The sequence below is a fragment of the Theropithecus gelada genome, chromosome 11, assembly GCF_003255815.1.
Source record: "Theropithecus gelada isolate Dixy chromosome 11, Tgel_1.0, whole genome shotgun sequence".
Lineage (NCBI taxonomy): Eukaryota > Metazoa > Chordata > Mammalia > Primates > Cercopithecidae > Theropithecus > Theropithecus gelada.
Genome location: NC_037679.1, coordinates 80988321 through 81015938, shown reverse-complemented (window position 1 = coordinate 81015938; position 27618 = coordinate 80988321). Strand labels below are relative to the sequence as shown.

At 56.2% G+C, this 27618-nt stretch overlaps 1 protein-coding gene across 1 annotated transcript; it reads right to left on the bottom strand.

The window, feature by feature from the left end:
• On the bottom strand, positions 1-27618 carry SETD1B (SET domain containing 1B). Its single transcript, XM_025403430.1, is given in 17 exon segments — positions 1-2592; positions 4591-4728; positions 4807-4926; positions 5010-5141; positions 7265-7431; positions 8818-10077; positions 12937-13431; positions 14595-14700; positions 14795-15132; positions 15209-15470; positions 17543-18367; positions 21533-22771; positions 24058-24170; positions 26238-26508; positions 27138-27236; positions 27444-27602; positions 27604-27618. Coding segments are annotated over 17 exon segments (5913 nt in total). The 3' UTR covers positions 1-2418.

Here is a 27618-nt window from a genome sequence, read left to right as displayed (position 1 = left end):
TCTGTAAGAAAAGTCAGTATATTTATGGTTTGCTTTATAAAAGTTACTATAATACAATGGTACATAGTATTGAATTCACAAAAATATGAACAAATATTTACAGCAAGACACACTCACAACGGAAACACTTCTCTTCAAAACAAGTTACATATGGATGATGGAGTCTATACACAGAAACATCCCTAAAACTTATTGGTTCTCTTCTTTGCAGGGTGAGGGAGAGAAAACAAAAAATAGCAGAAACCCCCAACTCTTGAAAAGCAGAGATTTGTTCAATGAAAAATGAGGGAGTTGAAAGAAGAATGACTCGACACATACCTTGATTATTGCAAACCACTCTGGGGCTGGGGCAGGGGGTCCTGGGAGAGGCAGGTCTAGTCCCCTTAGTGAAGGCCAGCCGAGGTTTACACTGGGCACGATGGCTGGGGGCAAGGTGAGGCCAGGGGGAGGGGCGAGGCAAGGGTCCCTTCCCTGGTATTCTCGCATCGCCCCACTTCTTTTATGGAAGGGGACAGAATGGAGACAGCCCCTTGGGGGCTGTACATGTAACTTGAATCAGCCATCTCTACAAGCTACGCATTTCCTCATGTGAAAAATAAATTATTTCCTCAGTTGCACAATTAGGCAGAAAACCGCAAACGGAAGAGAAGTTCGCCGCTGTGCCCAGGTACCCCATCTGTGTCTTAATGCCACCAATTTCCTTGATCTTGAAACCAGCGGGCACAGTCTCAAATAGAGAGGGCCTGGGGGAAAGGAATTAAAAAAAAAAAAAACACACACAACAAAACCACCAACGACAAAAAAAGAGAAAAATAACAATTCTTTGTACAGAATTTACATGATAACAAGCTTGACACAAGCTGAGATACCAGAGGCTCCGGCCGCCCGCGTCTGCAGGGTGGGAGCAGCTCCCACATGGAGCGCGCTCGTCTTGATGAGGACTCCGGGTCACAACAGTCACTTTCCAGAAATTATTTACACGCCTTCTCTGCTTTCTGGGGTACGGGGGGACTTGCTTTTGTCTTTTTTTTTTTTTTTGGAAGTACAAAGAAATGAGCAAAAAATGTCTTCCCGCATGTTTCTACAAGAAACAATGTTCCCAAGAGAAAGTCCTTTGCGGCAGCCTCTATGTACAGAAGTTGGTTCTGAACTTCAAAAACCTTTTTCCCCTTCGTTTTGATTTTATACACGCACAAGAAAAAAAAATGCATAGGAATAAACTGAAGAGGATAGGAAGGGGGTCAAAAGGGAAAAAAAAAAACTGTCAAAGACTTAGATCTGAGTTTTAAAATCTTTTCCAAGATTTTTCCTTTCTCTAGGAGAAGGAATCTGCTCCCTCCGAAAATAAATATCCTCTGGCCTTCTTGGGGGGAGGGGCTGCCGGCAGGGGGACATGGGGTGTGGGTCGGGGGTGACTGGGTGAAGCTTATAAGCCAAAAAATGCCACACGCAGACGGTCTGACAACCCGTAATGGCGGGACGGGGGACCCGCCCGCCCTTGGGAGCCCCCTCCCACCCAGGGTGAAGGCAAGGGCAGAAGAGAGTGGCCGCCCGCCTTCTCAGCGCCCCTCACCTGCACTGGGGCCTCCGAGAGGCTCCCTCGTTGCTGGCATCCGAATGAGAAAGTAAACATTGAACCCAAGGTTTAGGGGGTGCTGGGGTGTGAGGTGGCAGGGAGAGCCGCGTGGAGACCCCTGCCAGGGACGAGCTTAGCTCCACCAGGGTCGCCGGGTCAGCGGTGCCCCAGGCATCTGGGGAAGGAATAGGCTGGGGCTCGGGTTGGGAAAGGTGTTGGGGTCTCCTCACTGTGCCCACGGGCAGTGAGGGGGACTTTCAGGGCTTAGTGTTCTGAGGTCAAGGCCGTGGGGGCCTCTGTCCTTCCCACAGCACCCGGCCCTGCGTCCAGGCCCGGGTGGCTTCCAGGACACGGGCCACGCACAGCCACACTGAGGCCTCTGCAGACCCCCCGCGGGGCCCCTCTGATTCCACCTTCACATTTCAACGGTTAAAATGTCTTTTCTCACGATGAGGAAAAAAAATAGAGGACAAAACAACATAGCAGCATTCACAGGAAGAGGCCGAGGGTGACGGTGGGAGGGAGAAGAGACAGAGAACAGAGAGAGGGGAGGAGAGACAGAGAGAGAGAAGCTGATGCTGGAGTTAAACAGAAATCCTGAAAGGGGCGTTTGTAAAAATGAGAGAGACGTGGGCTGAACGACAGAGAAGCCCTTTCCCGCGGAGGGGCCGGAGCCAGGGGCTCCAGGGGGTAGTGTGGGGCGCCAGGCCCTGAATGGCCGCTGGGTAGAGGACAGCACCTGAAATGGGGGCGGGCGGGGGGGCCCGGGCCCCGGGGCCGGGGGGCTCCACGCTCGGGAGTCCCAGGGCTGCGGCGACATCCTTCGAGTCTGGCGCGGGAGCTTAGTTGAGGGTGCCCCGGCAGTTCTCGGAGCCGCAGAGGCAGGGGATCTTGACGTCCTCAATGGGGAACTTGTAGTCATAGGTGATCTCCTCGTTGACGTTGATGTGCTGCTTCGAGTAGATGACTATCTTCTTCTGTGACTCCACCGTGATCACCTTGGCATAGCAGTTGGGCTGCAGGCAAGGTTGGGGGAGAGTGAGCCCCAGGCCCCCTAGGGTCCCCCGCCACTGCAGACCCCTCAAACCCAACCAGGCCTGTGCTTAAGGCCTGACATTGCCATGAGATTCCCCAACCCACTGCTCTGCTCTGGACCTTCGCTCCCCCCGACCCCCAGGGGTGACCCCTTGCCTCTGATATTAAATCATGACGATAAAAATTATTTCCCAGGCCTTTCATTTCCATTCATAGTGCAAGTGCTCCCAAATGTATGTCTATGTTTAGCTCACATCTCACTTCTGAACTCTAGACAAAGGGTCAGCAAACCATAGCCCCTAGCTGCCTGTTTTTGTAAATAAAGTTTTACTGGCACGTAGCCATATCCATTCTCCCATTCATTTGCATATAATTTGTGGCTGCTTTTGTTAAAATAGCCAAGTTCAGTAGTTGCCATAGAGAGCATCTGAGCCATCAAGCCAAAAATATTTATTATCTGGCCCTTCACAGAAAAGGTAAAGGGCTCCAAGCCCATAAATGCAACTACCTGCTGTCTGCTGGTGGCAGCCCCGGGACCGTCTTTGACTTAGAAAGCTCACACCTAAAGCATGATCTGCTCCTGCTCTGGGGAGCTGCTGCACCACGCACCCAGGCCCCAGAGCATCTGCCTCCCTGCCTTCTTCAGTCCAGATCTGGCCCCCACCAGGGCTGGTGAGTTCAGTCCCAGAAGGACCTCTTGGTTGTGTCTACTGATCTCCACTTCTGGGGTCACCAGCCACGCTCAGGCCCTTATTACTGCTCACCCACCTGCTACAGCCCCCTCAGCCACTCTCACCCCTGAAAAAACCCACTCCTGCCCCAGCAGCCAGGGAAATGCTTCCAAAGGGACAGCAGAACCTGTCGCCCGATAGCGCCAACCTGCCAGCGACCGTGGCTCTCAGAGAAACAGTTCCTCAGCTTGACCACCCACAGCCCAGCCCACCCCGTCCTCTTACCCTACCCGATGCCCACTGCCTCCCTTGCTGTCTCTCAAACAGGTGTTCTTCCCACTGCCCCAGGGCCTTTGAACACACAGTTCCCCTTGCCCCAGCACCGCCTCCCCTGGGCAATTCCCTCTCACCCCTCAGATCTCCTTGGATATTCACAGGAAAGTCCCTACCACCCAGGCAAGGATCAAGTCACAACAGAGAGAGCCAGCAGGCACTGAGGACTGACTTGGCCAGGACTCAAAGGGCCCACAGGCAGTGACCCATCTATGTGGCCCTCCTAACAACCTACAAGGAGTGACTGTTATTGTCCCTGTTTTACAGACAAGGAAACTAAGGCACAGAGACATCAAGCAACTCACTAAGCTGCGATGCCAAGACTCGAGCCCAAAGTCAGGGGCATCCAGCCCGGAACATGCCTCCCTCCTGCTCGGAGCTTCCTGCGCTCATCCTTCAGCACTCAAATCCCTGTTATCAGTGTCCCTCCCCTCTAGGCCTGCACCACCCGATACGGTCGTCACAAGCTAATTAAGTTTAAATTCATCACAATGAAATAAAATTTAAAACTCAGGTCCCCAGATGCACTGGGCACATTTCCAGTGCTCAACACCACACATGTGGCTAACCCACAGCACAGATGCATGTAGTGCACCTCCCTCTCCCCCCTGCAGAAAGTGCTGGTGGACAGCTCGGCCCGAGCAGGGCTGAGCCCGACCAATGAAGGCAGGGAGAAAAGGCTAACGTTGGAGAAACAACTGCGTAATTACCAATGAACTGAACCAACCACTTATTTGAGTCCTCTACATGCCACAGAAGTCTCACTATGCCCATTTCACAGATGAGAAACTGAAGTTCAGAGGAGCAGAGCTCCTGGTAGACCTCACATGTCCTCCTCTCTCTATAACCTTTGACCAACCTGAGCTTGGAAAGGAGGCCAAGCTGATGGCACTGCCGTGCCGGGGCTTCCAGGCCCTCCTGGCACAGAAGCAGGGCCAGGGGCAGGGGCAGGGCCACCCCCGGCTGGGCACTCACGTTGCAGCTGTGGTTGATGAAGCGCGCAAAGTTGCCGCATTTGGTGGCGTCGATGATGGTGTCGTGGTCCACCCGGAACATGTAGCTGCTCCCGATGCCCTCGTCCTCATAACGCTTCTCCCGCATGTCTGCGATCACCTGACCACAAAAGGGTGTCAGTCTGGCTGGGCCAGCCCCATGCCCGGCCCCATGCCCACCCTGCCGGGCAGTGCCTACCTGACGGATATTCTGGCCCACGTACTCGATGACCATCTCGTCAGCCGCGATGGGCTCCATGGCGAACAAGCCCCAGTCGTGAATGTGGCTCTTGCAGAACTTGAGCTTTTTCTTCCGGAACTGCAGGAGGGAAGACAGGGAGAGGTGAGCCCCGGTCTCAGGTCCTGCCGCCACCCCGGGATCTGGGTGAAGCCCGGCCTCACCTTGAGCTGGTTGAACTTGAGCAGGTCGCTGTCACAGCTGCCAGTGAAGGAGGACAGCAGGCGACGCTGCTCCGAACGCCGCTCCGAGCCTGCCCGGGTGGAGGCATGGGGCTGTGCTGGGATGCTCATGCCCTGCAGAGGACGGTGTGCAGGGGCTCAGCAGGGCTGGTCGTGTCCTCGGCTGTCCCACCCTAAGCTCTGGATCTCTGTCATCCCCAGCATCCTGGGCTCCTTTCTCTGGGCTTATCCACACCTGCCTGTCCCTAATTGTCACTGCTTCCCTGCCTCCTCCATCCCATCAGTATCTGAGTGTGCCCACGCTCCTATCTTCACAACGAGACTCACCCTTGCCTGGCGCTGTCTTTTCCCCATTTCAGCCCAAAGCTTTGTCTACCCTGACCCCCCCGCTTGGCTCTCACCCAGACCCCTCCGACCCCCAAGCATTCGAAATTGGGGATCCTTCCGAAACCCTCGTGTCACGTCCTGCTCTTGGCCTCTGCCCCACCCATTAACCTTTGGAGCATCCCAGGCCTCTGCCCCATGTGCCCTCCCAGGTGAGGTCACCCTGTTGTGACCTTCAGTCACCACTTCTCTCCTGGCGATGCCCACACTTAGGTCGCCAGGCTGGAGATCCCCATCCTAAGTTCCGCCATACCCACATGCCCATCAAGACCTCTCTGCCTGGGTGTTTTCAGAATCCGCAGAACTCAAGTTGCCTCGTGGTGACAGCATATCAGCCTCCCCATCTCAGGTCCAGTGTCCAGCTTCCCAGCACCCCCCACCCCAGCCACACCCTGGGCTGTCACCCCCCGCCCATCCCTGTCTCCTGTACCCAGGCCAGCCCCAGTCCTGTCCATCCCACTTCCTCATATTCTTCCACAGGCATCCACGTCTCCTCACATCCAGCACGTCCGCATGTCCAGTCTGGAAACTGCAGCAACTCGAACACAGTCTGCCCTCGGGACCTCTGCGCCAGCTCCATACCACCCCAGCTCCTCTCAGAACCTCCCGCTGCTGCCTGTCACCCCAGGAGACAGGTCACTCACTACCACAGTCCCCCCCACCCTAGTGGCCTGAGCTGTCTTTCGCACCACAAGTGGCCTCTCCTTTCCCCTCCTCACACCAAGGAGCCCCACTGCCTCAGGGCCTTTGCACCGCTGCTGTCCTAGGGAGGCCTGCTGCGGTCAGTGAGCCCCTCTCTGGTTTTAACTTCTTATGAAAGTTGCTTTTTCACTTCTGTGGTCTCTTTGGCATCCGCATGGCGTCTTCCCGCACTTTGCTTGGGTCTGACCCTCTGACTCCCCTTTGACTTGGAAATCCCTAACCCCTCTCCTGTTTTCTCCATCACGTTTTCCCTGCCTGGCATTACGTGCTTCTTTGTTCACTTGATTATTTCCCACAAGTCCCCACTAAAATATAAACTCCAGCCGGGCACCGTGGCTCACGCCTATAATCCCAGAACTTTGGGAGGCTGAGGCAGGAGGATCACTTGAACCCAGGAGTTCCAGATCAGCCTGGGCTACACAGTGAGACCCCATCTCAATTTTTTTTAATTTAAAAATAAAAATAAATAATTAAATTCCATGAGGAAAAAGATTTGGTGGTGTTCACTGCTATAGACCCAGAACAGTGCCTGGTACGCAGCATGTACTCAACAGATATTTGCTAGATTAAAAAAGAATGAATGAGGCCAGGCAATGTGGCTCGTGCTTATAATCCCAGAAGTTTGGGAGACCAAGGCAGGCAGATTACTTGAGGTCAGGAGTTCAAGACCAACCTGCCCAATATGGCGAACTCCCATTTCTACTAAAAATACAAAAAATTTAGCCAGGCATGGTGACCGGCACCTGTAATCCCAGCTACTCGGGAGGCTGAGGCAGGAGAATCATTTGAACCCAGGAGGCAGAGGTTGCAGTGAGCTGAGATCGTGCCACTGCACTCCAGCCTGGGTGACAGAGCAAGGCTTTGTCTCAAAAAGAGCCAAGCAAAAAACAAACAAAAAATGAAAGAACTTGTGGAAACAGAGCTCCGTCACATCCCTGATTAAACCCTTGGGAGGTGCTCCAGGGCCCATGGGACTAAGGCAGATTCCTTCCTTCTCCTAGGCCCTGCCCACCCGCCTCTCCCCTTCCACTTGCACACTGTGTGCCAGCTCCTCTGGCCTCACAACTCCTCCCTCTGCCCGGCACCCCTCCACGAGTGCCCTGGGTCCCCATGGCCCAGCCGGCTGATGTGTCCAGGAGCCCTGGCAGTACCTGGGTGTCTGCAGGGGGCTCATCGGTGCTGGCACGGCTGCTGTTGAGGTATCTGAGCTTGTCCTTCTTGTCGATGGTGTAGAAGCCCTCGCTGCGGGCACAGCCTGTCACGTGCTCACGAATGCCATCGTCCCGTTTCTTTTTCTTAGCTGAAGAGAGGCTGGTGGGTGGGTGTGGGTCAAGGGCCACATGGACATTCTCAGAGAGTCCCTCCTGGTCCCTTCATAGACTGGTCCCGCCCATCCTCAGACCACCCTCTGGGGACAGCGATGTCCAGTTCTACTGCCCACTCCCATGCCACCTCCACGCGGCTGCCCACTGACCAACCCCGCTGACGGTCAATACCTAGTTGCATGGCTCTGGGTGTCTTTTTTTTTTTGAGACATGGTCTCCTGTTGCCCAGGCTCGAGTGCAGTGGTACAATCTCAGCTTACTGTAGCTTCAGCCTCCTGAGCAGCTGGAACTACAGGCATGCACCACCACAGCCAGCTAATTTCTGGATTTTTTTGTAGTGATGGGGTTTTGCTACGTTTCCCAGGCCGGCCTCGACCTCCAGAGACCAAGTGATCTGTCCACCTTGGCCTCCCAAAGTGCTGAGTGTGTTAACCATTTTCTGCTGTTTCCCATCTGTGAATTGGGGTGACAGTGATGCCTCTGTAAGTGATGAAATATGCTTATGGTCCTTAGCAGAGTTTTGTGTTTTTTGAGACAGAGTCTCGCTCTGTCGCCCAGGCTGGAGTGCAATGGTGCGATCTTGGCTTACTGCAACCTATGCCTCCCGGGTTCAAGCAATTCTCCTGCCTCAGCCTCCAGAGTAGCTGGAATTAATAGGCATGTGCTACCACACCCGGCTAACTTTTGTATTTTTAGTAGAGATGGGGTTTCGCCACGTTGGCCAGGCTGGTCTCAAACTTCCGGCCTCAAGTGATCCACTCGCCTCAGCCTCCCATAGTGCTGGGATTACAGCCATGAGCCATGGTGCCCGGCATTGAGCAGAGCTCTTGACACAAACTGAGTGCTCACAAATCAGTCTAATACAACAGGGATAACGAGGGGTCTAGCCTCATAGACCTATGCGAACAACCAAGCCTCATGAAAGCCTGGTAGTGAAAAGCCTGGACTCTAGAGCCAAGTTTGCCTGGGTTCAAATCTCAACTCTGCCACTTGTAGCTGTGTGACTTTGGACAGGTCACTGAACCTCTCTGAGCCTTAGTAAAATGGGAATCATACCCTTATCTCACCAGGCTACTGGGAGGTTATGAAGGGGACAAGGAAGCCCTCAGCCCTTGTGTGCTGTTAAGTTGCACAGCACTGCTGTTACATGTGGCCCCGAGACCTGCTAACTCTGGGGGTGACATGGGCCTGGCAGAGGAGTCCTTAAAACGTGCCAATGATGATTCACTCTGGAGCCTGGCATGGGAAGTGACGGTGGTGCGTTCTGTCACCTTCACAGGCACCGTGGGCTGCTACAGACTGGGAGGTGGGGCCTAGAGAGGTGAGTGGGGACTTCCTGCATCCCAGAAGGTGCAGAGCCCCACATGCTGGCAGGATATAGGGATGGTAGACCCAGAGCGTGTCGTTAAGCCAGTCCATGCCATTGTCCTGCTGCAGCAGTCGCTCGTAAGTGACACATAGGAAGCGGATGTCCTCCTCGTCGATGCCACCGTTCCAGATGTCATACAGGATGGTCATCTCCTCAAACTCCGAGCGGGGCCGGAAGAGGGGCTGGGGTGGCGAGAGTTCGGGCGAGCCCGCAGGTGGCACCAGGTCCTCATGGCGCTTCTTAGGTGGCCGGCGCCATGGCCCCCGACTCTTGGCCAACTCCATGTACTCCTCAGTGACCTCATCACGCCCACGGGGGCCTGGAGGGATGGCCTCGGAGGGCCACTGGTTGTCTAGCTCCTTAAAGGGCAGCTTGGTGGGCTCTACAGGTGGGGGAGGTGGGGGTGGGGGTGGCTGGGGGGGAAGGGGTGGTGGAGGGGCTGGGATCCCCGCGTTCCGGAAATCCAGGGTCACTGTCCGGGGGTCGTGAGTGCTGGGGAAGACGGGGGTCTGCGGCTGGCCCGGCAGGAGCAGGAGTTCCCTTCCAAGGGCGGCCCCTGCTGGTGGCCGGACCAAGGGCCCATCCAAGGAGAGCATAGATGGTGGGGATCGCCGGGGCCGGCCCGGCTTTCTCTTCATTGGGGGTGGGCAAGAGGCCAGGGGGGCGGGCAGCAAGGGCGGCAGCGGGGTGGGGGTACGAGCCTGGGCCCGCAAGACAGCGGGTAATGCCAAGGGCAAGGGCAGGGGCAGGGGCAGAGGGAGGGGCAGGCCCGTCTCCAGGAGCACCGGGGAGGCCAGGGGCCCGGAGCGTTCATCACGTCGGCCAGTGGGGAGGGGGCAGACGGGCAGAAGCAACGGCCCACTGGGCTCGGAGAAGGTGGGTGTGAAGCTGAAGTCCCGGCCAGGTGTCCGAGGGAGGCCCCCACTGTTCAAGCCAGGGGACGGGGCTGGGTAGGAGAAGGGGCTGCCGGGCACTTGCGGAGAGCTCAAGGACAGGCCACTGCTGCCCCCTGATAGCGGGGGCTCCCCGCCTGGTGTGGCTGGCACCGTCTCTGTGCTCTGCGACTTGGCCAGGCTGCCACAGAGGCCTGGAGTATGTGGGGGGTGGTCTTCAGCAGGGTGCTCCGGAGGGACAGATGGATGTGAGGCGTCTGTGGTCTCGGGCTCCGGCGGTGGGCTGGGTGGCCGGGGTGGTCGTGGGGGCGGCAATGGTGGTTGCAGGGGCAAGGGGAGCATCATAGGGGGCTCTGGCTCCACTTGCAGGTCATGCTCTGCAGAGAGGTGAGCAAACACGAGACAGTTACCATACAATCCAAACGTCTCTCAGTGCCTTATTCTGTGCTCCATACCTGGCTGGCTCACAGCTGAGTCTAAGCACAGGACCCGTCCATCTCCAGCTAAACCTCTCAAGGACTGCTCAGGGCCCAACCCAGTGTTAGGCACACAGTATATCCTTTATCTATGTTGGTAGGCTAAATCACAGATGCAGGAGACATGTATCCCAGCCTTTCACACTATGTCTTCAGAACAAAGTCTGAAGTCCCTGTGGCCCAAGAAAATCTGCTCTATGACTGAATAAAATTAAACAAGTCTCTTTTCTGCAGGACTTGTCGGAGCCTTCAAGGATTTTTTTCCTAGCACTTACCTCCACTGTCACGGGATACACTTCTTAATTTTTTAACTAATTTACTTTTTATTTTTGAGACGGGTGGAATGCAGTGGCATGATGGTTTAGTCATTGTAGCCTAAACCGCCAGGGCTCAAGGGCTCCTCCTGCCTAAGGCTCCTGAGTAGCTGGGACTACAGGCATGTGCCACCACACCCAGCTAATTTTGAAATGTTTTGTGGGGATGGGTTCTCACTATGCTGCCTAGGCTGGTCTTGAACCCCTGGTCTCAAGTGATCCACCAGCCTTGGCCTCCCAAAGTGCTGGAATTACAGATGTGAGTCACCATGCCTGACCACAAAATACATTTTTTCATTTTATATTTTTATATCATTTTATTTTATTTTAATTTTTGAGACAGAGTCTCACTCTGTTGCACAGGCTGGAGAGCAATCTCGGCTCACTGCAAGCTACCTCTGCCTCCCAGGTCCAAGCTATTCTCCTTCCTCAGCCTCCTGAGCCGCTGGGGTTACAGGCAGTGCCACAACGCCCTGCTAATTTTTTGTATTTTTAGTACAGACGGGGTTTCGTCATGTTGGCCAGGCTGGTCTCAAACTCCTGACCTCAGCTGATCTGCCCACCTCGGCTTCCCACAGTGCTGGGATTACAAGTGTGAGACACCGTGCCAGGCCCATTTCTTTTTCTTTTTTCCTTTCTTTTTTTTTTTGAGACAGAATCTCACTCTATAGCCCAGGCTGGAGTGCAGTGTGGCACGATCTCGGGTCACTGCAACCTCTGCCACCCAGGTTCAAGCAATTCTTCCTTAGCCTCCCAAGTAGCTGGGATTACAAGAGCCTGCCACCTGTTTTTCATTTTCTAATTGATCTGTTGTCATCTGTTCCCCTGCTCCGTGGGAGCAGATATTTTTGTCTGTTTGGTCCACTGTTGTATTGCTACTGCTCAAAATAATAGCAGGGACACAATGGAGGCTTAATATTGAGTCAATGCTCAAAGACTGTGGTTAATGGTGGAATAAACAAAACAAAACACAGTCGTCCCTCAATACACACAGGGAATTGGTTCCAGCACTCCCTGGTATACCAAAATCTGCACATACTCAAAGCTTGTAGTCCGTCTTGCAGAACCCATGGATAGGCAGGCGGTCGCCCTCCATATAGGTGGGTTTAGCATCCCACCGGTCTTTCCTGTCCATGTTTGATTGAAAACTGCATGTCAGTGGGCGCTAGCCATGTGTTCAATGTACAACAGGAGCAGCTGTAATCCTTTCCTGAGAGACTTATTAAAGGTAGGTGCTAGGCCAGGCGCGGTGGCTCAAGCCTGCAATCCCAGCATTTTGGGAGGCTGAGGCGGGCAGATCACAAAGTCAGGAGATCGAGACCATCCTGGCCAACACCGTGAAACCCCATCTCTACCAAAAATACAAAAAATTAGCCGGGCGTGGTGGCGGGCGCCTGTAGTCCCAGCTACTCAGGAGGCTGAGGCAGGAGAATGGCATGAACCTGGGAAGCGGAGCTTGCAGTGAGCCGAGATCGCGCCACTGCACTCCAGCCTGGGCAACAGAGCAAGACTCCATCTCATAAAAAAAGGTAGGTGCGGCCGGGCGCGGTGGCTCAAGCCTGTAATCCCAGCACTTTGGGAGGCCGAGACGGGCGGATCACGAGGTCAGGAGATCGAGACCATCCTGGCTAACATGGTGAAACCCCGTCTCTACTAAAAATACAAAAAAACTAGCCGGGCGAGGTGGCAGGCGCCTGTAGTCCCAGCTACTCGGGAGGCTGAGGCAGGAGAATGGCGTAAACCCGGGAGGCGGAGCTTGCAGTGAGCTGAGATCCGGCCACTGCACTCCAGCCTGGGCGACAGAGCGAGACTCCGTCTCAAAAAAAAAAAAAAAAAAAAAGGTAGGTGCTAACCACATGCAGCTATGTAAGCCAAAATAAATTGAACACTATTACAAACTTAGTTCCACTGTGCCACTGGCCATGTTTCAAGAGTGTGGTAACAACACTGTGTCTGAAGGCTACAGTGCTGGACAGCACAGCTCCAGAATGCCGCCATCACTGTGTGAAGTTCTACTGGCCATGCAGTTAGAGCCTCTCGTGTGCTCTGTGCAGCTTCATCACAATGCTGGAGGGGGCGACGCCCGCAGCCCTCACCTGGCCCAGCACCCACCTGTCACTAATGTAACCATGGACACCCATCCTCCTTTTGGGGAGCATCTCATGGGAATGATGGTCCAAGGACCAAGCCACCAGGGAAACGCTGGCAGTGAGTACTGAAAAATAGCAGTGGTTCCCCTTTGGGTTGATCTACTCAGTGCCAGGCTCCGTGCTGGCACCCAACACCTCATCTCGCTCAAGGGAGGCACAACTGACTGATCTCATTTTACAGGGGAAACTGAGGCTGGGGACGGTCAGCGATCTACCCAAGGAAGCCTGGGCTGATTCTGACTGTGAGGACTTCCTGCCTCCCTCCCACCACCCTCCCAAGGGGTTGCAAGTGTTACCTGGAGCTCGCTCAGGGGACAATGGGGGTCGGGCCTCCACCTCCCTGGCAGGGGGCTCTGGAGACAGCAACATGGCCCCTTCCTGGCTCAGGCCTGGCTCCTCAGGGGGCTCCCTGGAGTCCACTGGCTCTTCAACACCCACAGGCAACGGGGGCTCATCCAGCATGGAGGGCCGCTCCTCAGGGGCCACAGCCTCAGTCTTGATGTCCACCTCCTCTTCCATGCCCAACGAGTCCACTGCTGGTGCCCCCGGGGCCAGAGAAGCTTCCGCCCTGTCCTGCTCAAAGTCCTCAGGGCCTGCAGAAGCCATGCTTTCCTCTGCCACCATCGCCGCCTCCTCCTCTTCTTCTTCCTCCTCTTCCCTGGTCGCTACCTCCTCTTCATCCTCTGAGGATGAGGGTGAGGACTCGGAGCTTGACTCAAACTCAGAAGACTCGGAACTCTCGCTGGATGACGTGGCTTCAGCCTTGGAGGTTACAATGCTCACTGTCTCCTCTAGATGGGGGACACAGAGGAGGGGCTGCTGAGGACCCACTGTGCCCCTGCCCCACCCAGACCCCTCACCAATGGCCTCAAACTGGCGGCACCCAGGTTGAACATGACCCTCAGATATGTGTGTGGGGAGTGTATTCACTAGTAATTTTTTGTTTTTGTTTTTTTATGAGATGGAGTTTTACTCTTGTTGCCCAGGCTAGAGTGCAGTGGCACGATCTCAGCTCACTGTAACCTCCACTTCCTGTGTTCAAGTGATTCTCCTGCCTCAGCCTCCCAAGTAGCTGGGATTACAGGCATGCGCCACCATGCCCGGCTAATTTTGTACTTTTAGTAGAGACGGGGTTTCACCATGTTGGCCAGGCTGGTCTCAAACTCCTGACCTCAGATGATCCATTTGCCTCGGCTCCCAAAGTGCTGGGATTACAGGAGTGAACCACCACACCCAGCCACCAGTAGTCACTTTTAAAAACTGAGGTAAAATTAACATAACAGAAAACTGCTCGGTTTTTTTTGTTGTTGTTTTTTGGTTTTTTTGAGACGGAGTCTCGCATTGTCGCCCAGGCTGGAGTGCAGTGGCACAATCTCGGCTCACTGCAAGCTCCACCTCCCAGGTTCATGCCATTCTCCTGCCTCAGCCTCCCCATTAGCTGGGACTACAGGCGCCCGCCTCCACGCCTGGCTAATTTTTGTATTTTTAGTAGAGACGGGGTTTCGCCATGTTGGCCAGGCTGGTCTTGAACTCCTGCCCTCAGGTGATCCACCAGCCTAGGCCTCCCAAAGTGCTGGGATTACAGGTGTGAGCCACTGCGCCTGGCCAACTGCTCGTTTTAAAGTGATAATTCCAGCAGCATTTAGTACATCTGGTTCCTAAGTATTTTCATCAGCTGAAAAGGAAGTCACGCAGGCTGAGCAAGCCCTGCCGAACGCCAGGCTCTCTAGCCCTAAGGAGCACAGACCTGCTTTCTGTCTCTATGGACATGCCATTCTGTTCAGGACACTCCCTGAAGATGGAACCATACGCCACCCTATGTGTGTGTTTTAACAAGGTAACGTCTCAAAAGCACAACATTTTGGCTCAAAAGTATTTCTGACAATTCCTCAGGCTCTGCCCTGGGGAAAGAGGGACCCCAGGAAGGCCAGACAGCTGCGGCCTCCCTGCTCACCTTCATCCGAGTCCCCTTCGTCCTTCTCACTCGCCTCTGACAGGGCTGTGTCTTCGTCATCGTTCTCAGACTCGTCCCGGTCATCACTGTCGTCATCGTCGTCATCCTGGGGGAGAGGGAAGGGTGGGGACAGGTGAGCCGAAGGGCCTGGCCCTCGTTGCCTGGCCCAGCCCCCTGAGGCTTCCTGGCCTGTTAGGTACCTTATCTGATGTGGATGAGGTTGAGGAGGAGGAGAGCTGGCTCCTGGGGCCTTCCTCCTCCTCCTCCTCCTCTGCCTCCTCTTCCTCCTCCTCGGTGCTCTCCTGTTCCTCCTCCTTGTCGGAGGCCGAAGACGAGGGTGAGGTGGTTGAGGACCCCGAGGATGATGATGCTGATGAGGAGGAGGACGCCGACAAGGACTCCTTCTCATCCTCCTCCCCGCCACTGTCCAGCTCCAGAGGCCGCGCCGGCCGCCGCCGCACACCCACGCCCTTGGGGTCCCGCTTGGCGAGCTCACAGGGGGTGTCTGCCATGTCCCGGTCTCGCTCTCGCTCAGACTCTGCAGGGAGGGAGGGAAGTCAGAGCTGGGCTGGGGGGATGCAGAAGAAGGGGACCCCAACACCCAGAGCACCAACCTTCATCTTCCTCATCCACAGAGGTCGAGGGCCGCAGCCGCTTCTGGTCGCCAGATGAGGTGGTGTCTGGTGGCTCCTTCCTCTTAACCTTGAAGGAGGGCAGGCGAATGGCCCCACGCAGCCCAATGCCAAGGCCCAGGCCCTCGTAGCCCAGGCCCTCACCCTTGCCCCATGACTCCAACAGGCATGAGGCGATGCGGTCCTTGGGCTTCGGCCTGTCCTCGTCCTTGTGCTCGCCGGACTTCACCGGGGTCAGTGAGGCCTGGGGTGGAGATAGGAGGGGCCCGTTACCGCTTCTGGCACCAGCAAACCTTGCAGGGAGCCCTCCCAGGGCTACCTTCCGCTCGGCAGTAACAGCCACCACAGGTAACTGCGTCCTCATTCCCTACACACCTGGCCACACTATGCCGTTACCCAGGAGGCTCCAGAGCACCGCTCTACCTCACAGATCCTCAACGTCCTCCCCTGTAAAATAGGACTAATGCAGCTGCCTTCCTTACAACAGTGGCCTTTGTACTTTGCAGACAATCCAAAAACGACACCATAGGGACACATCTGTGCCACAGCTGCACCACCACCTTCACAAGGTAAGATTTACACTATCCCCACTCTCTCTTCCCATGTATTAAAAACAGGACCCGCTGGCTTTATGTCACTGCTCCCTAAGAGGTTGCCCCTGCGGTTCTGAAATGCTCTGCCTTCAAAGGGATGCTGTGAGAATTAACAAAACGAGCCACATGAAGAGCTTTGCAAGGTGCAGGGCACATGAGGTCTGGTGGCTCTTTTTATTCAAATTGTGAATGGAATAGCTATTAGCTGTTACTGTAGGGTCAGTATAAATTGGTTGAACCATAAAGAGCTGTGTATCAGTGACTTCAGACGGTTCATTCTAATTTTACTACCCAGTTATACGACGACAAACAGGCTCTGACATGGGGTCGCTTACCTGTGTGGCAGAGAGCATTTCCCAAAGCCGGCTCCAGGGGACACTCAAACTCATAACCATGGTCACCCCTTGGGGGGAGGGGAGCAGGGGGAATGGTGTGGAGTGTAGTGATTGAGGGGAGTTTAAAGTACTCAAGAAAAAGTTCTCTCTTATGGAGAAAGGAAGTCATTTTAGATTATTTGTAAGATTACAAATAGTCAAATAATATGTTAAAAAGAAAAAAAGAAGCCAGGCGCGGTGGCTCACACCTGTAATCCCAGCACTTTGGTAGGCTGAAGCACGTGGATAACTTGAGGTCAGGAGTTCGAGACCAGCCTGGCCAACATGGTGAAAGCCCGTCTTTACTAAAAATACAAAAACTAGCCAGACATGGTGGTGGGTGCCTATAGTCCCAGCTACTCAGGACACTGAGGCAGGAGAATCGCTTGAACCCAGGAGGTAGAGGCTGCAGAGGGCTGAGATCACGCCATTGCACTCCAGCCAGGGTGACACAGTGAGACTCCATCTCCAAAAAAAAAAAAAGAAAATAGTAAGTAGGCCAGGAGCAGTGGCTGACACATATAATCCCAGCCCAAAAGGCAGAGAATCACTTGAGCCTAGGAGTTCAAAACCAGGCCGGGCAACCTGGTGAAAGTCTGTCTCTACAGAAAAACACAAAAATCAGCTGGGTGCAGTGGCGCATGCTTGTAGTCCCAGCTACTTGAGGCTGAGGTGGGAGGATCCCTTGAGCACAGGGAGGTTGAGGGTGCAGTGAGCTATGATTGCACCACTACACTCCGGCCTGGATGACACAGCGAGACCGTCTCAAAAAAAAAAAAAAAAAAGGAAAAAAGTGGTCCAAGCCAAGGCAGGGCTCCGTCTAAAAGGCGGCATGAGGGGAGGTGAGGGGAGTCAAGTTCAAAGGGTGTCGCAGCTGTGAGCTGTCTGCGATGGTGGGGACAGCCTGCACCAGGTGTCCTGTGTGCGGCCACTAGGCATCTGTGGCTCCTGAGCACTTGAAATGTGGCGGGACAAAGGAGGAGTTTTAATTTTACTCTTTTTTAATTAATTAATTAAATTAATTTACACATTTATTTTTAGAGATGGGCTCTTGCTATACTGCCTAGGCTGGTCTTGAACTCCTAGGCTCAAGCAATCCTCCCACCTCAGCCTCCCAAAGTGCTGGGATTAAAGGTGTAAGCCACCATGCCTGACCATTAATTTAAATTCAAAGAGCCACATGCATCCAGCGGCTGCTAAAGCGGAGCACAGTTTGCGGAACTTTGAAAGTAGCCACATGAACTGCAGCTCCCATACTGGGGTCAATGGCAGTGTTTCCAGTTAACAGTCTCAGGGAAACAGGAGGTGCCCAGCTGGGGTCCTGCCCCCATCCACACCCACCCACCCACCTTGGCCATCCGCTCCTTCTTGTCCCACCACTCGTCGAAGGCCCGGAAAGCCACCACTTCCACCATCTTGCGATTCAGGTCACGCTTCATGATGGCCTTGAGCTCTTTGAGGACCACCAGCAGGACGCCATCCACCGTGGCTTTGTGCGGGTCCTCCTGGCGCGGCATGTAGCCTGGTGGAGGCACTGATGGGTCAAATTTGGGCAGTGGTGGCCAGTGCTGCCCGCGGCCTGGGCCGGAGTTGCTCAGGGAGAAGGGGCCCCGGTAGGGCGGCAGGTTGACGAACTGGAGCCCAGCTGAGGCAGCAGCGGCTGCAGCGGCCATGAAGGGCGGGTAGGGGCAGGCACCCTGGCCCGTCATCAGCCGACTGAGCACCTGCGTTTGCATCTGGAAGGACATGGGCATGCCACCCCACTGGCCACCCAGCACATGGCTCATGTCCACCTGCATCACAGGGAACAGGCCCGGCGGAAAGGGGGGCAGTGGTGGCAGGATGGGAGGGGGCGGGACTCCAGGTGGCGCTGGCAGGGGTGGTGGGGGCACTGTCACAGCAGGGTGGGCTGGAGGGGGTGGGGGTGGGGGTGGGGGCAGCGGTGGGGGCATGGGGAAGCCAGGCTGCGGTGGGGGTGGTGGTGGGGGTGGGGGGAGCGGGGGGAAGCCGGGTGGCGGGGGCAGCGGCAGGGTTGGGGCCAGCACGGAAGGGGCTGCCACGGCTGCCGCTCCTGGGGTCACCACCATGGGCTTGGGGCAATCGGCGCTGGTGATGGGGGCTGAGGGCATCTCGTCATCCGAGATCTCCATGTCCTCGCCTGAGGACTGCTGGCCCTGCAGAGAGAGCAAGGAGAGACAATAAGGTGAGTCTGGAAGGCCAAGTGGCTCTCGGAGTCCCCTCTTCAAGACTAGCAATCAGTGGCACTCCCAGCTGTGTGACCCAGTGCAAGCCATTCAGCCTCTCCAAGCCTCAGCTTCTTCATTTGCAAAATGGGCATCACAGTCCCTGCCGCGTGGAGTTACCACTAGAATTCATTCATTCATTCCAATTCAACAAACATTTGCTCAGTACCTGTGTGCCAGGCACTGGTCTAGGTGCTGGGGACACAGAGATGAAGAGGCAGACAAACATCTTACTCTCAGGGAGCAGAGCCAGCAGGAAGAGACAAAGGATGATGAAGGTGAAGATGCGAAACGTGAGGGAGAGAAAGAAGGCAAGGAGAGGGGTGGGGCACAGAGGATGACACTGTTGCAATTTCAGAGATTCTGTTGCAACTTGTATGCAGAAATAGTTGCCACTTCCACAGCATCTCTTATGTGCCAGGGCCCTTCTAAACACTCCACATTTATTAACTCAGCTAAACCTCAGAACAGCCCTATTTTCAACTCTATTTTTGCCCCACAAGGAAACTGGGGCACAGAGAATTTAAGTAACCTGCCCAAGGCCACACAGCCAAGAAGAGATGGAGCTGGGATTTGAACCAGGAAGTGGTTCCACGGCCTGTGCTCTCGGTGAGCCTGCTGTCCTCACGCTACAGCAGACGGCCAGGCAGAAAAGGTGACATTGGAGCAGGGGATTTAGCAGCACTAAGGCCCATAAACAGGAAGTATGTTGTTATTTATTTTTCCTTGATTACTCCTTTCACCTAGTCTCGTGACTGCACACTCAGTATGGGCCCGCGTGGGGCTAAGCGCTGCAGACGGCTGTTTCATTTCTTATCCCAAAGATAACCTCACAGGGTGGGGGGGGTGGGGTCTCTGCTCTGACCCCCTTTGACAGTTAGTAAACACACTCAGAGCCCACGGCACAGCCAGTCAGAAGAAGAGCTGGAGCCCGGGACCTGCCCAGTGAGGGGGAATGGGGGTAGAGGTGAAATGTGTACAAATTGCAGGATCAGAGGTCAGACTACAGGTGAGGAAGGCCTCAGAAGGCAACTGCAGGTGCGGGAGTAGGAGGAGGGGGACTACCAAAACTCAGGCAGCGGCAGGAAGCTCTGGACTTTACTGGGTCCCCTCTGTGTGCACACACACACACATACACACATATGCACGCACACATTCTGCTTCTCAGGATCCCCATGCACATCAAGAAGAGACAGGCAGGCTCGGGTGGATCCTCAAAGAGCACTCCCCAGATCAGTCCTGGACAGCGCCGAGCACAGCGCGCCGCGGCACGCAGAGGGTTAACCAGGGCCGCCGCCCCCGCCGCCGCCGCCAGCCAATCACAGGGAGGCGGATCCTGCGCTCCAGCCCTGGCCGGCCCTGCCCCTCCCTCCGCCCAGCAGTCCCGGGGTGAGAAGTGGCAGGAATTTGCTGAGCACCGGGAGCCCAGCAGGCCTGGCGGTGCCTGGAGCATCCCGTGCGGCACCTCACTTAAGCTGAGGCCCTGTGCTGCAGGGACTCTCAGAGGCCCATTTGGCAGATGACGAAACTGAGACTCAGAAGGGCAAAGTGCCTTCCCCAGGGTCACATAACCAGTAGGTGGCTTAGCGGGACTCAAGGACTTGAGCCTGAACTTTTAACGACCAGCCACTGTTTAGTAGAAAAGCTCCCCCTGCACCCCCGACTGGCCCCGCCTGCGCCGCTCCCCCACCTCAACCTCAGCCTAGGCTGGGACAGGGTCCAGCTCCCCGCACTGCGCTCAGCCGCAAGAAGCCCAGGTACTAGTCCCCGGTGCCAGCAGGGGGCGCCCGCGGGCCGGCCTGAAGCTTCCCAGGACTCGGCGGCTGCCTGCGCTGGCGGCCGGGCAGTCCCAGACCCCCGCTCCCGGGGCCTCTGAGTGCCTTTCGCTCCAGCCACTCCGGGCCTCTCAGCCCTGGACCATGGTCAGCATGGTAAACACTCCTCACCCCAGGCAGCCTGGACGGAGCGGAGAAGGAGGATGCCAGGGCCGGCGGCCCCCCTACAGCTGCACACCTGTCAACGCCCCCTGCCAAGGCCCCCTGCCTGGACCCCTTGATGCCAGAAACCACTTCCCCAGAACTGCCTGGAGGCCCCCTGGAGCCCCAGCCACCTGCGGCACCCTCCCAGGCAAGCCAAGTTCCTCTCGTTCCTCCCTGAGGCAGCCAGACCCGCCTAATCAAAGGGCCCAAGAAGGGGGCAGTCCTCCTCCCCTCCGCCCACAGGGACACAGAGCTCTGTCTAAGCCCCTGGCTGCCCATGCCCACCGGGGCTGCGGCTCCAAAGCAGGTGACTGGACCGAGGAGGAGGAGTGGAGCAAGGAGGATGACCCAGCACCCTCCCAAGGGAACGTGGCACGTGGCACCTTCACCCCAACCCAATCCCTGGACAGGACTACCTAAGGCTGGCGGTTTAGGCAGTGAGACCCCAAGACCTGAGGAGAGGGTGGGGGATGGTCAACTTTGCCTGTTTCTCGCAAAATGGCGCCCCACCCCCACCCCAAGTTAGCTCTTAACTCCTTCCTCCCTGGAGCCAGTGGGAGAAGGAGGGAAACTTCAGCACCCTCCCTGTCTGCCATGGTTTCTCCCTCCTCAAAGGGCACCAGACTCTAGGAGACAGTGCTCCGGGGCTTCACCCCACTTAGGTCAGCACAGTACTCTGGCCAATTTCTCTCCTCCCCTCTGCCTGCCAAGACTCTCCCTGATTATTCCCAAGTCATGCAACAGACAAGGGGACCAAGAGCCATCCCCACAGCTCATACTCTCTGAAACCTCAGCAAACTCCTACCAAAGAGGCTCAAGCCAGAATTTATCTCTAGGAGAAGCTGACTTCTTACCTAACAAGGAGAGCATCAGAACTAGGCCATGCTTTCCTTCTCTCCATGGCTGCTAGGGAGCTCACTGCCAAACCAATTGCTCAATCACAGGCCTTGGTGTTTTTTGCATCCCCTTTTTATTCTCTAAGTTCCACCTGTTACATTGGCTTTCCTAGCCCCATTGCTTCTGCATCTTAGCTAATCATGCTAAATGCTTGAGGGGGGAAAGGGTCATACAAGATAGACAAAACCAGTCCCAGACAGATGGACAGACACGGTGGTACCTCATCCATCTTCTCTGAGGTCGGCGTTCTGTCTCCAACCAGGTCCAAGGCCACCTCAGCTGTCTGGCCCAGAAGCCCAGCAGGGTCCGGGGGGCCTGGCTCGGGTGGAGGCCGAGGCCCAAGGCCCAAGTCGAGCTCCTCGTCCTCATCGGAGTCTGGCAGGGGTGTTGGGCTGATGTCCTCCAGGCCGGTGCTGGAGGGGCGTGAGGAGGGGGGTGTGGGGCCTCGGAAGCCTGGCTGGGAGTTGGTGCCAAAGGGGGCCAGTGGGGAGAGCTGGGAGGAGGAGGAGGAGATGGGGCTGCCCTCCATCTGCAGCTCAGTGTCGGAGTCTGGCTCCCGCAGGAAGAGCAGCTTGGTGCGCTGCTCCTTCAGCAGCATCTCAATGCGCGAGTCCAGGCTGTCGTGGGGCTTCTCTGGCCCTGCAGGGGATGACTCCAGCGTGGGCGTGCCGGGGCTGTCACAGGGCTCAGGGCTCCAGCCGAAGGTGGGCCGGCCCCCCAGCTCCATGCTGTTGGTGTCGGGAGGCGGAGGGCCGGGTGGCGTGCCTGGCCTCTCCTTGGCCAGAGGCTCAGCAGGTGGCAGGGGTGGGGGCGCCGGTGCCCTCCGGAACTCCCCGCTGTCGCGGGCCCCAAAGGTGGCTGTGGCTGTGGCTGTGGGCTCTTCTGGGGGTGGAGGGAAGTGGGCCACTGGGGTCTGATATGGAGAGAAAGCAGACTTGAATCCAGGAGCAGAGGTTGCCTGGGCGGGTGGTGGAGTGTGGGCAAATGTGGCCGAATCCTGTGGTTGGGCCTTGAAGGGGGGACCACTGCTGCCCCCAGTGCCGCTGACTGCTCCGAACGGGAGGTCTGAGGAACCCCGGAAGGCGGCTGTGGCCCCAGCCACCGCAGTGACCGCGGGAGAATTGTGGACATAATGATGTTCATGGCGGCGGTTGTAGGCGTCGGTGAACTTGCTCTCATGGCGCCGGGCCTTGAAGGTGACTGCCGGGTCCTGGCTGAAGAGGTATGAGGGTGTGGGCTGGCGGCTGGAGTAGCTAGAGTCCTGTGAGAAAGGGGTGCCCAGGCGCGGTGTGAGCGGGGTGCCCTGTCCATAGGAGTTGGGTGTGTCCAGGCGGCAGCTGGAGTAAGCAGTGTCCTGGGAGAAGGGTGTCCCACCACTATTGGGGGTGACAGAGGAGGAGCCGGAGCCACAGCCTGCAGATAGGCCTCCATCCTTGAGGCGCTTCAGGGCATCTGACAGCTAAGGAGAAACAGAGATGTGAGACCACTGGGGGAAAAGGTGCAATGGAACAGGGCTGTTTTCCCTTCTCACTCTGGCTGCTGGGGAGCTCAGAGCCCAACTGCTCTAGAACAGCAGCATAAGGAATGGAAGAAGGGGAGATTGAGGAGTGTCATGATGGTACTAACTTTTTCTCTAATCTTAGGGGTAGCGAAATATGTTCAGGGAACCTTGAGGGTTTTTCCTAATCCCAGAGGAGACAGATAAAAGAGAAGACCATAACATCTTGGTTTAGGCTGGGATTTTCTTTTTGCCTCAGGCTGTCAGAAATCAAAGACTTTCCAGGCAGGATTATGACCAAGAACTAAAATCTTGTGCACGAGAGGATGGCCAAGGGCTTTATCCTCCTAGCCACCCAGTGTTTTAGGATTTAAAGTGATAAACAGAGGCCAGGCACGGTGGCTCATGCCTGTAATCCCAGCACTTTGGGAAGCCGAGGCGGGTGAATCACTTGAGGTCAGGAGTTCAAGACCAGCCTGGGTCAACATGGTGAAACCCCATCTCTACTAACCAAAAATACAAAAATTAGCCAGGTGTGGTGGTGGGTGCCTGTAATCCCAGCTACTCAAGAGGCTGAGGCAAGAGAATCACTTGAGCCCCGGGGGCAAAGGTTGCAGTGAGCCAAGAGCCTGCCACTGCACTCCAGCCTGGGGACAGAGCGAGACTCCATCTCAAAAAAGTAAATAAAATAAAAATAAAGTGATAAACAGGCCAGTGGCAGCTAGTCAGCTTGATGCCAGAGAGGAGCTGGCATGAGACTCGCCCCATGCGAGAACCGTCCCTGGGTCCTGGGAGGCAGTGGTCTGGAAGGAGTCAGTCTTGCTCCGGAAGGCAGGGCATGAACTCTGGTTTCTGGGTTTAGGGGTAGTGGCATGCCCAGGACACCAGACACTAAGGACCCACTAACAAACAGCAATGTTTGGCATCAACGTGGAAAAGCGGGCCCGGGCAAGCTCTGGGTCTGTGGGAATCACAGCCTGTGCTGGGAGGGGAGAAGCCACAGGAAACAGAACCAATCCCTCAGAGCCCCACTGCAGGAGAGCTTGGGAAAATGGGGCTCTAGGCCCTGCTCCCAATTGTGGGGGATGTGGCTGGGTTTCACACCCTCCTAGGCCTTGGTCTCCAAAGCTGGAGACAGTGAGGTGGGGGTAGGCTGGGGGTCCTATCAGAGAGTTGGTGAGGCTTTCCAGAGGAGGGGGGCACATCAAAGAGCTGGCAATGGGGCAGACTGACGGCCATAAACCCACCTGCAGGGTCTCATTCACGATTGGAGAGACAGCGTCCAGCTCGCCCACTGGGAGAGTCTGGGGGGTATATCGGCCAGTGACCAACAGTTCATAGAACCGCATTCGGGTTTCCCCTGTGGATGAGCAGGAAAGAGGGGACTCAGTGAGGTTCCAGGATAGAGGAGCCCCCACAGGGATTCCAACCTGTGTGGCACCCCGGTGGGTCCCTCGTGCCCCAGACCCCAGTCCTAGGGAGGCTGTGTGGCCCTGAGTTCCCACCCCTCTGCACCTCACTCAGGGTTCCCACCTCTTTAAGAAAGCTGCTGAGCTGCACCATTTTTCTGATCCTGAGATCCAGAAGCTAATGCCTCCTGGGGCTGAGACTCCCCCAAAGCCAAACCCAGAACTGCCACCCGCGACACCAAGCCCCCCAACCCCTGCATTACCTGGGCCATGGTGCCCAAAGAGCCACATCTTCCCCTTTCTGCTCAATACCCAGGGGTTTGCAGTGAGAGGAGGGGAAGCCCAGTTTGTTAAATATCTGGGGCCAGGTGGGCAGCAGAGTTTGCAACACACTCTAGTAGCACATTACTATGAACTCCACAGGCCCTGACCAGGCTGAGGGCCCCAGGGTGGCCTGGGGACAACCTTGGGCTTGAACCCTCCACCCCTCAGCAGAAGGAGGCTTTTATAGACCAGGGCCCGGGGGTTATCGATATTTATAGAGCCTCAGAGGCAGCTGCTTACATATGCAAAAAAGACACGTTCCTGGAGCTACACTTTACTGGTCTCTTTCTTGAAATACAAACTTAGTTGGCAGTCTCTGAGGGCTTCTGTGTTTTTTGTTTGTTTGTTTTGCAAAAATGAAATTTTGTTGAGACCTGGCTGCTCCTTAAAATGTGGGCACGTGATAGGGAAGGGGGTGCCACATTCAATTCGATTATCAGGAAGAAATCATGCTGCAACCACCCAAGGTCCTCACTGCCCCCCAACCCCAGAGACTGAGAAGCTAGGGAAAGAGGCGGAAGGGACTGTGGACTGGACAAAAAAGAGGGCTGTGCCCTGAGAGGAGAAACAGAACCAGGCACAGGCTCGGCAAGTGTGCGTGGAATAATCACCACCACCCCGGCACCGGCTTACAGCTGGGTCAATACATTTTAATCATTAAACGCAAAAAAAGAAAAGTTCTGATTTTCCTGCCTTGGGTTTGGTGTGTCCCAGTTGCCCCTGAACCCCATGCTCACAAAATTCCTGGAAGCTGCACTTTTGCCCTCCCAAGCAGGGTTTCCCAGGGGACCCGGGTGGGCTGGGGACTGAATGGCATCTCCCCACTTAGCTGGTTGGCCCTCAAAGCACTCAGCACCTTCTTTTATTGATGGGAGCTGCCCTAAAGAGGCCTCAGGCACACTTTGGGGAATGCCCTGGAGTCCTACAAGCCCCTTGGTCCTGCAGGGGCCACCAAAGACCCACAGGGTGAAAGGTATGGCCTCCCCAGCCAGCTCCAGAGAGCACCCAGCTGATTCCAGAGCAGGGGAGGTGCTGCGGTCTCTTTAAGAGAGAGGAGGAAAGACACAGTGTCAACCCTTGAGCACCCAGAGCCGCCCACCCGGCTCTTCCCGGCTCTGCTCTTCCCTGGCGGCTCTATCGGGAACCTTATCAATGAAACAACACTCCCGGCCCCAGATTGGCTGCCACTTCCAGGGGGGAAGGGGCGGCAAGGGAGCGGGGGACGCCCTGGATCCTTAGAGGACTCTCTTTTTAGTTTCCAGACCTTCTCTCGATGTATTTAAAGGCATCCTAGTGGCACTCCCTCAGTCCCCCACAAGTAAACAAACTCTGCCTCTTCCCCTAACACAGGCAACGCTGGGGACTGTCTAAACCCAGGCCACCAGGGCTCAGAGAGGGGGCCTGCGGGGGTGTCAGCGGTGGGGAAGCCTCTGGGTGGTCCCTAGGGGTGCGGTGGCCAAGGACCGGCACAGTTGGTAAATTACAGACTGTCTCCTAGCAACAGACAACACATTTAGCTCCACGCGACTCTACCCTCAGGAGGGGGCTAAGAAAATAAATAAGGTTGTGGGGCGTCGGGGGGGGGGGGGATTCCAAGGAAGAGTGGGGGTGGTCCTCCCCACGCTGCAGGAGGGACGGGGAGGGAAAGGGTCGGCCTGACAGGTCTCCCCGCGCTCCTCCCCTGCCGGGCTCACCTTTGGTGTCCAGCTCCACGTGGATAATATTGCCCATGACGGAAGTGCTGTGCAAGTGCTGAACGGCATCCTTGGCTCCCCGGACAGTGGCAAAGACCACCTTGGCGATGCCCAGGTGCTTCTTGGTCTTCGGGTTGTACAAAATCTCCACCTCCTCCACCTCCCCATACTTCTTGCACATGTCCCTCAGGAAGTTTTCGCGGATGTTATCATTCAGCTTGGCAAATGTCACCTGCTTCGGAGGCACCGGGCCCACGTAGAACTCATCGATCTGGCAGGGGCCGAGGGGGAAGGGAGTTTGGAGAACGTTTAAACCTAAGGGAAAACACAACATTCCCCCCCGCCCCCGCAACTCGCCCGCCCGTTGAAAACAATAAAGGGTAAAAAAAAACTAAAAAAAAAAAAAAATTTTTTGGGGGGGGAGAAAAATGCACGCGGGCGGGCCCGGGAAGCGGAGGATTAAATCGTTTGGAACGTGGAAGTCCTCTGGGTTCGGAAGGAAAGGGGAAAAAGAAACAGTTTCTCTTTCCCCACCCCCCATTCTGGCCTCCTCTTCCTGCTGCCGGGTCAGGGGCGACCCCTCGGGCTTAGGAAGTTGTCTTTTAGAGGGCTGGCGAGAGGGGAGAGTCTCGGGGCCAAGCCCCCGGGCGGACTGGAGCCCCCCGCGGGGCGTGCAGAACACTGTATCTACGCCGTGATTACAGTTTCACCCAGTGTTATTTTGTTTACAGTAGCTGAGAGGGGACACCCTCTCGCCAGCGCTCTACCCCTCCCCGCCAAAACTTCCCTGGCCCCGGACGGCGGGAACTGGGAATCCGGCCGGGCTCGGTCAGGACTGGCGTTATTTTCGAACTCGGGGAGGTGGGGGAGGGACGGCGGGGCAGTGGGGAGGGGTCCTACTTTGAATTTGGGCACCGACAGCTCCAGCTCCTTGTTTTTGGTCCAGATCCCGACGACCCGGGGATCTTCGACAATTTCCACCGGGCGGTTGCTGGACATCTGTAGGGAGAAATTGGGGGGCCGGGATGGGAGGGCTGGTCGCCCTCCCCAGGGGCAGACCCCTTTCTCCAGGCACTTGTCAAACTCCAGGGCTGGGGCCCCGTCTGACAGTTGGCCGGGGGGTCGGGCGGGGGGTCCCCAGCCGCTAGGCGCGTCTCCCCCGGACCCGGCGGGGGACACGGCTGGGGGGGCACGCCGGCTACTCACCGCCAGGCTGAAATGCTGCCCATCGTAGCGGTACAGTTTATGATGCCCCTTTTTCAGAGCCGGGTCAATCATCAACTTGTAACTTCTCCAATGGTGGTTCCTCCTCTCGCCCGAAGGGCCGGGCTGCGGCGGGGGCTGCTGGTGGTGGTGGTGGGGGGGGGTGACTGTTCTCCAT